Source organism: Giraffa tippelskirchi, chromosome 3 (genome assembly GCF_054371585.1).
Source record: "Giraffa tippelskirchi isolate mGirTip1 chromosome 3, T2T-mGirTip1v1.2.pri, whole genome shotgun sequence".
Taxonomy (NCBI): Eukaryota; Metazoa; Chordata; class Mammalia; order Artiodactyla; family Giraffidae; genus Giraffa; species Giraffa tippelskirchi.
The window spans coordinates 177,446,524-177,457,518 of NC_137277.1; the positions used below are offsets into that span (position 1 = coordinate 177,446,524).

The 10,995-nt window shown below is 49.8% G+C and overlaps 1 protein-coding gene across 1 annotated transcript in view; it reads left to right on the top strand.

Moving 5' to 3' along the window:
* Positions 1–9,205, top strand: part of TRIM62 (tripartite motif containing 62) — a 39,260-nt gene extending 30,055 nt beyond the window's left edge. The window contains exon 6 of the mRNA XM_081585733.1: positions 6,685–9,205. Coding sequence (XP_081441859.1) covers positions 6,685–7,235 — 551 coding nt within the window. The 3' untranslated portion in view covers positions 7,236–9,205. The remainder of the gene's footprint in view (positions 1–6,684) is intronic.
* Positions 9,206–10,995: the final 1,790 nt, after the last annotated feature.

Here is a 10,995-nt window from a genome sequence, read left to right on the forward strand (position 1 = left end):
CAGCTGGACTTTGGAGTTTCTCTGCTGCTTGGGTCGCTGTGGCACGTGGTTGATGGTGGCCAGGAGACAGATCCTGGGCCTCCTGCAGTCCGTGATCCTTCTTGAATGCCTTTGGACCTTGAAGTCTCAGTTCAGTTCAGTTGCTCCATCTTTGCAACCCCATGGACTGCAGCACGCCAGGCTTCCCTGTCCATCACCAACTCCCGGAGCTCGCTCAAACTTCTGTCCGTTGAGTCAGTGATGCCATCCAACCATCTCATCCTCTGTCATCCCCTTCTCCACCTGCCTTCAATCTTTCCCAGCATCAGGGTCTTTTCCAATGAGTCAGTTCTTTACATCAGGTGGCCAAAGTATTGGAGCTTCAGCTTCAGCATCAGTCCTTCCAATGAATATTCAGGACTGATTTCCTTTAGGATGAGCTGGTTGGATCTCTTTGCAGTCCAAGGGATTCTCAAGAGTCTTCTCCAACACCACAGTTCAAAAGCATCTATTCTTCGGTGCTCAGCTTTCTTTATGGTCCAATTCTACATCCATACATGACTACTGGAAAAACCATAGCTTTGACTAGATGGACCTTTGTTGGCAAAATAATGTCTCTGCCTTTTAATATGCTGTCTAGTTTGGTCATAGCTTTTCTTCCAAGGAACAAGCATCTTTTAATTTCATGACTGCAGTCACCATCTGCAGTGATCTTGGAGCCCAAAAAAATAAAGTCTGTCACTGTTTGCATTGTTTCCCCGTCTAATTACAATGAAGTGATGGGACTAGATGTCATGATCTTAGTTTTTTGAATGTTGAGTTTTAAGCCAACTTTTTGACTCTCCTCTTTCACTTTCATCAGGAGGCTCTTTAGTTCCTCTTCACTTTCTGCCATAAGGGTGGTATCATCTGCATATCTGAGGTTATCGATATTTCTCCCAGCAATCTTGATTCCAGCTTGTGCTTCCTCCAGCCCAGTGTTTCTCATGATGTACTCTGCATATAAGTTAAACAAACAGGGTGACAATATATAGCCTTGACGTACTCCTTACCCAATTTGGAGCCCATCCATTGTTTCATGTCCAGTTCTAACTGTTGCTTCCTGACCTGCATACGGGTTTCTCAAGAGGCAGGTCAGGTGGCCTGGTATTCCCCTCTCTTTCAGAATTTTCCACAGTTTATTGTGATCCACACAGTCAAAGGCTTTGGCATAGTCAATAAAACAGAATTAGATGTTTTTCTGGAAATCTCTTGCTTTTTCGATGATCCAGCGGATGTTGGCAATTTGATCTCTGGTTCGTCTGCCTTTTCTAAAACCAGCTTGAATATCTGGAAGTTCTCAGTTCATGTACTGTTGAAGCCTGGTTTGGAGAATTTTGAGCATTACTTTGTTAGCGTGTGAGATGAGTGCAATTGTGTGGTAGTTTGAGCATTCTTTGGCATTGCCTTTCTTTGGGATTGGAGTGAAAATTGATCTTTTCCAGTCCTGTGGCCACTGCTGAGTTTTCCAAATTTGCTGACACATTGAGTGCAGCACTTCAACAGCATCATCTTTTAGAATTTGAAATAGCTCAACTGGAATTCCATCACCTCCACTAGCTTTGTTCGTAGTGATACTTCCTAAGGCCCACTTGACTTCGCACTCCAGGATGTCTGGCTCTAGGTGAGTGATCACACCATCGTGGTTATCTAGGTCATGAAGATCTTTTTTGCATAGTTCTTCTGTATATTCTTGCCACCTCTTCTTAATACCTTCTGCTTCTGTTAGGTCCATACAGTTTCTGCCCTTTATTATGCCCGTCTTTGCATAAGGGAACATGAAATGTTCCCTTGATATCTCTAATTTTTTTGAAGAGATCTCTAGTCTTTCCCATCCTATTCTTTTCCTCTATTTCTTTGCATTGATCACTGAGGAAGGGTGTCTTATCTCTCCTTGCTATTCCTTGGAACTTTGCGTTCAAATGGGTATATCTTTCCTTTTCTCCTGTGCCTTTCACGTCTCTTCTTTTCTCAGCTATTTGTAAGGCCTCCTCAGCAACCACTTTGCCTTTTTGCATTTCTTTTTCTTGGGGATGATCTTGATCACTGCCTCCTGTACAATATCATAAACCTCTGTCCATAGTTCTTCAGGCACTCTGCCTACAAGATCTAATTCCTTGAATCTGTTTGTCACTTCCACTATATAATCGTAAGGGATCTGATTTAGGTCATACCTGAATGTTCTAGTGGTTTTCCCTACTTTCTTCAATTTAAGTCTGAATTTTGCAGTAAGGAGTTCATGATTTGAGCCACAGTCAGTTCCTGGTCTTGTTTTTTGCTCCCTGTATAGAGCTCTTCCATCTTCGGCTGCAAATATAATGTCTGATTTGGGTATTGATCATCTGTTGATGTCCATGTGTAGAGTCTTATCTTGTGTTATTGGAAGCCAATGGCAACCCACTCCAGTACTCTTGCCTGGAGAATCCCATGGTTGGAGGAGCCTGGTAGGCTGCAGTCCGTGGGATCGTGAAGAGTCGGACGAGGCTGAGTGACTTCACTTTCACTCTTCACTTTCATGCATTGGAGAAGGAAATGGCAACCCCCTCAGCGTTCTTGCGTGGAGAATCCCAGGGACAGCGGAGCCTGGTGGGCTGCCTTCTATGGGGTCGCACAGAGTCAGACATGACTGAAGTGACTTAGCAGCAGCAGCAGAGATGCTTAAGTGGATGGAGAACACACCTGGAGACCAGATGCCTCGGCTCCTGCTTTCTGTTTGTGTAAAACAGTGTCCCAGGACCTAGAAAAGAGCTCTGGTCTTTAAAATGTTGAACCCCAGGGGTCAGGATTTGTTCATTCTCAGGAGAGTCTGGCACCTCTCCTGAAAATAAAGGATGGGTGGAGGGTTTGCCAGTCCCCATACGGGGACTGACTTCTCAGAGTTCAGTTCAGTTCAGTCGCTCAGTCGTGTCCAACTCTTTGTGACCCCGTGAACCACAGCACGCCACGCCTCCCTGTCCATCACCAACTCCTGGAGTTTACCCAAACCCATGTCCATTGAGTCAGTGATGCCATCCAACCATCTCATTCTCTGTCGTCCCCTTCTCCTCCTGCCCTCAATCTTTCCCAGCTTCAGGGTCTTTCCAAATGAGTCAGCTCTTCACATCAGGTGGCCAAAGTATTGGAGTTTCAGCTTCAACATCAGTCCTTCCAATGAACACTCAGGACTGATCTTTAGGATGGATTGGTTGGATGTACTTGCAGTCCAAGGGACTTTCAAGAGTCTTCTCCAACACCACAGTTCAAAAGCATCAATTCTTCAGCGCTCAGCTTTCTTTATAGTCCAACTCTCACATCCATACATGGCCACTGGAAAAACCATAGCCTTGACTAGACAGATCTTTGAGGGAAAGGTATTTGCCATGTCCCGGCTGGGTATTTTCTGATCTAAAGGCTGTTACTCCTGCCAGCCATAGTCTCTGGGAGCACAGAAGGGAGGACCGAAGACAGGACCTCTCTTTATGAGGAGGTGGACCTCAGCCCAGGTTTTAGGGTGCAAGAGCCTCTTAAGAGTCAGGTCACACCCTCTGCCTAATGAGGATGCCAGGCCCTGTCCGGAGCCTCGCCCACTGTGGATCAGGTCCCGCCCCCCAGCCCCACCTCTACTGCCAGAAATGACCAATGAACAGCAGACCCCGCCCTAGGCCCACCCAGTCAGTGGCGGGTCCTGTCCCTTGCGGGTCTGCCCCCAGGAGTTAGCACTCAGTTCAGTACGGATTTCCTCCATCCTATAGCTTATCCCTGTCGGCCCAGTCTCAGAACCACTGAAAACCCGCTTGGCTGCCTCCTAGAATGCCCTCCGCACTCATTGGTGACACTGGAAGCGCCCTTGTGGCCCTATTTAGACGTGAGAGTATGGAGCTGAGCCCTCCAGCGGGCTAGTCTCTCGCCCCCTCCCCAGCCCCGACCTTCTCCGAGCCTGGGTTCTGCCTGTCGCTAGTCTCCTCAGATCGTCCTGGCACCTCCGATATAAGGCCCAGTTTCCCCCAAGGCACTCATGACAGCTGCCCACACTTGGCATTGTGCCCATCTCCTCTCTCTCTTGCCCCTCTGCCACGAACACCTGAGTATGACCTACATTGCACAGCCAGAGGAGTGGCCCCATGTGTATCTGATTAGATTTTTCTTCTCTCCCGAGCTCCCCCCACACATACCTCCGACACCCCCTCCACCTCCTACCTCTTGACCCCACAGTGGCAACGCCCACATTCCATGTGGCGGAAGCCTTTTGGTCTGACAGGCTGCACTGTGACCAGAGGACAGGGTGAAACGTTCCTCCGCTGACTCGGTGTCCTTCTCAGGGCTCCCCTCATCTGTGTCTCTGGATAGAGAATTATGTTTCCTTTGACCTCTCTATTCACAGGGCTAATTGTTTCCATACAGCCCTCTGGCTTCTAAGAATAGGAAAGGAGGGTGTAAAACTCAAGACTAAATTTATTCCTGACAGCTCAGGAAAGGAGCTTGCTCTAAGTCAGTGGTCAGCTTTGTTAGTCCACCGAGAACAGGAGCACAGTTCGGGGACTGGCTGTCACTCCCTGTTAGAGATGACGGCCATCACTGAGGCATTCGATTTCTCTGCATACACGCAGCCAGCAGAGGTGGCTGAAGTGGGAGGTGACACTCAAGCCAAGCATCATCATGGCCCCGCTCCACCAGATAATGAAAGCACCAGAGAGTCAGATGGAGGAGTCCCTCCTTTGCTCCAAGGAATTAGTGACAGAATTTCTTCTTCTCTTCTCCTCCTGTCTTGCTCTGCTGTGGAAATGTTCATCTAGGCTAACAGGAGCCAATTCTCAGTTCCTTATTCTGGCTAAGTATCAACTCCTTCAGGGAGGCAAGAGTAAACAAAATCCTTGACAAGAGTTCATGAGACTTTGAAAGCCAAGCCTGCGAAGTCAGTGTGGCCAGCTCAGAGCCGGGTGCCCCAGCCTGTGCTGCCTGCCCAAAGATGAACACAAGCAGGGTCAGTTTAATTTGGTGAGCCTTTTTGGAAACCTTCCCCACGCCAGGCTATGGGGAAGATTGTATATGTCAATATGTAGATGCTGGGCACGGGACACGCCAGGGAGAACCTAGTTGGAGAGTACGTGGTCCTTGCCCTCCTGGTGTACATGGTAAGTTATGGGCACAGGCGACTATCCCTGGTGTCAGGAGAGAGGCACAAACAAAGTTGAGAAATTTCAGAGGAAGCAACCGGGAAGGCTTCCTTGAGGATGAGCACTGGAATTGAGCCCCATGGGGATGATTACAACAAGCAGAGGTGAGGTGGAGGAGGGAAAAGTCTGGATGAAGGCTTGGGCCTGACTGGGATGGGAGGTGGTGAGTGAGAGGTAGGCAGGAAGAAAAGGCTGGGGCTGGATTGCACCTGGTCTTGATTAGCCCTGGCTCTGCCAGTTTGCCTATGACCTGAGACTAGTCAAGTCTCCTCTCTGGGTCTCAGTTTCCCCATCTGTCAAATGGGAGAATTGGCCTAGAATTAGTGGTTTTCAACTTTTTCAGACCCATCATATACTTTTCATAACAAATAATTTGTAATGACTCAAAATTAGTATGACCTTCTCACAATTTCAAGTATATATCCACACATATATATGTATATGCTGCTGCTGCTGCTAAGTCACTTCAGTCATGTCTGACTCCCAGCGACCTCATGGACTGCAGCCTACCAGGCTCCTCCATCCATGGGATTTTCCAGGCAAGAGTACTGGAGTGGGTTGCCATTGCCTTCTCCGGTATATGTATATACTCTATGATATATATAAAGGAAAAAATAGAAGGAAATATTTATTATAAATATAATAAAGTATTGTATGTGTCAATATGTAGATGCTCACTCACAACAACCCCAGAAAACATAATGAATGAGTTAGGTGCTCACACCATAGGTGAAACACTATTCTGCCTCAAATGCAGTCTGAAATAGGTAGGTTATGTTAGTCAATGGTGTTCTTCTTAGAGACGTACTTTCAAAAAAAAGCGAACAATTCTTGGTGAAGTTCCAGACAAAACAAATTCAGTCTTCCCCCAGTTTATGGGGTAGCTGCATTTCAGAATATTCAATATATATTAAAACTGTACAAAAATTATTTCATGTTTATGTGTAAAATGGAGTTAAACTGTAGTTCTGGGTCACTGTAAAGATTTTTTTCATCCACATGAATGACTGGGGGAGCATCTGAAACTTATTGGTGGGGAGCATGGGACCACCCTGCACATTTCATTCAGGGCATTTAGCATCCCTGGATCCTACCTATGGAGACAACTCAAATATCTCCACAAGTTTCCAGATTACCCCATAGAGTGATTATCCAGCACCTGAAGAATCTTTAAGCTCCCTCCCAGCTCTGAAATCATGCAATTCTGGACCTCATTCAGGTTTACTCAGCAAATTTTTGTGGAGTACCCACTGTGAGCCTTGCCCCCGGGAAATCATCAGTGAACAAGCTGCCATAGCTCTAGTCCCCTACAACCGAGTTTCAATCCAAAAGGCTCTTAACTGCCACCTTCCTGTTTTACAAAGGAAGAAGCTGAGGCCCAGAGAGGGCAGGCTTGTATTCAGCATCACACAGCCTCCTGGGGGCCAACCAGAACCTGGCCTCAGGGAGGCACCAGAGAGTGGATCCACAGCCTTCTCTCCACTTATCTTCTCTTCCTCCCCAATCCCCGCAGTGCCAGCCGCCCTGACCCTGGACCCGGGCACCGCCCACCAGCGCCTGATTCTGTCCGACGACTGCACCATCGTGGCCTATGGCAACTTGCATCCACAGCCACTGCAGGACTCGCCCAAGCGCTTCGACGTGGAGGTGTCGGTGCTGGGTTCGGAGGCCTTCAGTAGCGGCGTCCACTACTGGGAGGTGGTGGTGGCGGAGAAGACCCAGTGGGTGATCGGGCTGGCACACGAGGCCGCGAGCCGCAAGGGCAGCATCCAGATCCAGCCCAGCCGCGGCTTCTACTGCATCGTCATGCACGACGGCAACCAGTACAGCGCCTGCACAGAGCCCTGGACGCGGCTCAACGTCCGTGACAAGCTCGACAAGGTGGGCGTCTTCCTGGACTACGACCAAGGCCTGCTCATCTTCTACAACGCCGACGATATGTCTTGGCTCTACACCTTCCGCGAGAAGTTCCCGGGCAAGCTCTGCTCCTACTTCAGCCCAGGGCAGAGCCACGCTAATGGCAAGAACGTGCAGCCGCTGCGGATCAACACCATCCGCATCTAGTGCGGTGGAGGACCACCGTGGGCGCCTGGGCTTGGCCACCAGCAAGAGCCTTGCCTCCACAGATGGGAGGCCTGGACTCCAACCCAGCAGGGCCATCCCTGAGATCTCAGGCCTGTTGTTTACCCTTCAGCCTCATTTCCCCATCTGTGAAATGGAGGTTGTGCTCCATGACTCCAAAAATCTCTTCCAGCACTGCTGTTCTGTAGCTCTGACCTTGATGGGGATGTAGTTGTGGTCCAAGAACCAGACGCGGCTTCTCCTCATGGCAGCCCCTGCCTAACCCCTCATCCTCCTCTCACAGGCAGGGGACTGCATCCCTGTGTCTCCTTCCCGCCTACATGCCCTGACCTCAGGATGTGTCAGAGTGTTGCCAGCAGTTGGCAACTGCAGAGAGAATCCTCTTATCCTCCCAGGCCTGAGACTTGCCCCTGACCAAGCTAGTGATGGGCTGTTTTGTCCTTGATCACAGCCCACAGTGGACACAGGTGGTAGCTAGCCCCAAAGTCACCTGCAAACCACCCTCTCCTTCCACCCCTGTACCAAGAGTTTTATAGTTCCTGATTTTCCCATTTATGTGTGGGTAAAAATGATATTGGGCTTCCCTGGTGGCTCAGTGGTAAAGAATCCACCTGCAATGCAGGAGATGTGGGATTGATCCCTGGGTCGGGAAGATTCCCCTGGAGAAGGAAATGGCAACCCACTCCAGTATTCTTGCTTGGAGAACCCTATGGACAGAGGAGCCTGGTGGGCTACAGTCGCAAAAGAGTCGGACATGACTTAGTGACTAAACAGCAACAACAACAAAAATGACGCTGTGCCCTGTGGAAGGCACCCAATAGTTGAGCCCACATGTTACAGCCAGTTAAGCCCACAGGTCTTAAGGCAAGAGGATAGCACACCCCAAGGCTCATGTAGGACAAGCATAACTGGATGGTGGAGGTCACCAGCCGCTCTGAACTAAGGTCCAACCAGGCCTCTTGACCTGGTGAGGGTGTAGCAAGGCTGGGGAGAGCAGTTGTTTAGGCCCTGAGCACTGGGGTGGGCTGTAGGTTAGGCGCCCCCATCAATCTTGGCATCTGTCTCGGTTGGGATACTATTGCAGAAAACATGAGCTGCTTTAGCTTTTTTTAATTAGACAAGGATTTATTACCAGGTCCCCAGTGGCTTTGCAAAATCACTGCAAGGGCTGGAGGAGCCGACTCTGCTGAATTTCCAGGAACAGCTCTCAGCCGCCAAATTCATCATGTCTGCTATGACCAGGAACGCTGCTCCCATCAGCAGGCAGCCACTGCATCAGAAGCCTCTGGCTGCAGAGCTGTGCGGTCTCTGCTACTGTCCATGCCAGTAAATGATGTCCTGAGGCCTGCCTCCCTCCAGGCAATTCAGTTTCCAGATCCAAATCTCTACAAGGGATTCTGTTTGGGGAAACATAAATCAGATCCAGAACCTTGGCTGCAAGGGAGTCTGGGTAATGTACTTTTCTTCTTTCCAGCCTCATCCATTCAAAAAGGCACAATAGAAGAAAGTGAGAATGTGTGTTGAACAAGCTCACTTTCAGTTTTTGCCGTTGGAATCCACCTCTAGGCCTTGGCTTTGAGGCAGCAGAGCCTCTCGTTGTCTTGCTCCAAGGTGGTGTCCCTGTCCAGGACAGGTGCCCCTAGAGTGAGCCTGCAGAACCAAACTGCAAGCCTCCCACCCTAGGCTTTCCTTTCTAGTTCTGGGGCCTAGATTCTGAACTTGGGATCTTTGATCATACCCATCTCAAAGGAGCCAGACTAGCTGAACCTGGGGGGCTCCCACCTCACAACTGCTGCCCAGGGGGTCCTCCCTTGGGCAGGAGGAATCCTCAGTCTCACCCCACCCATTCAGCTACCAGAATCTGGGCCACCCCCAGCAGTATTTTTATTTTAAATGTTACCCATTTTGTGAGTTATGATGAATTTGTATTAAATTAAAGTTAGAGGCTGTGAGTGGTCAGTGCCATTCATTTTGACACACACAGAGGCCCACCTATCCTGGCCCAGGCAGTGTACATAAATCAACATGGCTAATCCACAAAGCAACCTGGCTGAGTAGCACCCTGCCCATTTTACAGAGGGGGAGAATGAAGTTCATAGAGAGGACATGACTTGCTTACAGTCCCATGTCCCGCACTAAGTGAGTTTAGAATTGAGCCCAAGGCACTCTCATCACAATTTACCAGTCAAGGAAGACTATCAGTCTTGACCTGGAGGAGGGCATGGTGGTAGCCTTGGAAGCAGACAGGAGCTCATGAGACAGTGGCAAGAGACTGGGCCCTAGAACCCCACAGACCTAGGCTTAAATCCAGGCTCTGTCACTGTGTGCCTCTAGAGAAATGAATTAACTTCTCTGGACCTCAGTTTTCTCACATGGAAAATGGGGATCATCACACCAATCTCACATGATTTGTTATAAGCTGCAAAGTGCAGTGCACTTAGGGAGGACCTGCCTGTCACTCCAGCTGCCTCCCCGAGTCAGCGCCTAGAACTGGGTGCGTTTTCTCAACCTCTGGACTGGCTCTGCTCCTAAAGAGTCTGTCTTCTTTCTTGTGCCTTGTGAGGGGTGTGGGACCACCCAGGCCAGGCAGTTCCCCAGGTTCGCTATGTCAAAGGAGGTCCATCCCACCTCCACCTGGTCAGGAGTCAAGGCCCTGCCTGTGGACACACAGGTGTGTACACTAAGGAGAAAGGCCCCTGGGACCCCCTATAGTTGTGCAGTGCAGGGCAGCAGCCTTGGAAGCAGGGCTCCTGGGCCTAGTCTCAGTTCTGTGCTGACTTGTTTTGTACCCTGAGGGTCTCTTCCACTGTCTCCTCACCTACAGAATGAGGGAGGTTAGACCGGGTGCGGTCTAAGGTGCCAGGTGGATCTTCACCTATACCTGGAGGCGGGGAGGGAAGAGAGCGGGAACTACCTGAGTCACTACTTATTTGCGGTTCTTGGAAGATGGACGTGAACGAGGAGGAGGGCAAGGGCAGAGGGAAAGGTGTCTGAATGGCTGGTAGAGAGCGCCCCAGTTTGCAGAGAAGCTGTAGGGAGTGAACCTGGGACTAGAGAACTCCATCCCCCCCTCGCCCCATACTCTCAGATCGCTGTGACTCCTCCCAAGCCACACTCCTCTATTTTGCTCAGGGCCTCTGTCCCCGGGAGGAGGAGTACCCTGTCCATGGTCCTTCCTTCCCCTTCCCCCACTCAGGCTCAGCACCTGGTCCCAGAAAGGCTGCTTGCTGCCCCATCTTCACCCCTGGTTTCCAAGTGTCTGGGAGTGTAGGGATCTAATCTGAACATCCACCTGGGGACTCTGGGAAATCAGGGTACCTCCAAGAGGTATGAAGTGTGTCCAGAGACTTCCTGAATGAAAGAATCTGTGGTTGTCAGTATAACACCAGGAACTTCACACTTAATACAGGCAAGTGAAGAGGGGAGACAGAGGCAGTCCAGCCTCGGGGCGGAAGCAGGGATCAGCAAGGATCTTCCCCAGGACGGGAAAGAAATGATAGAGTGACAAAAACCCCATTCACAACCATGTTTATGGTCAGCAAGCAAAGCAGTGGGACTTTTTGCACCTTATCTAACATCAAAAGAAGTCCATGAAGTTGGTATCATTATCTCAGTGTTTGAGCAGGGAAACACTACTTCCCAGGGCACCCACAGCCAGTACTCAGTAAAGGTGGAAATCAGACCCAGGCCTGTCCAAGGCTAAAGCCCAACTCTCCACTGGCCTCCCTGGAAATGCTTCTCA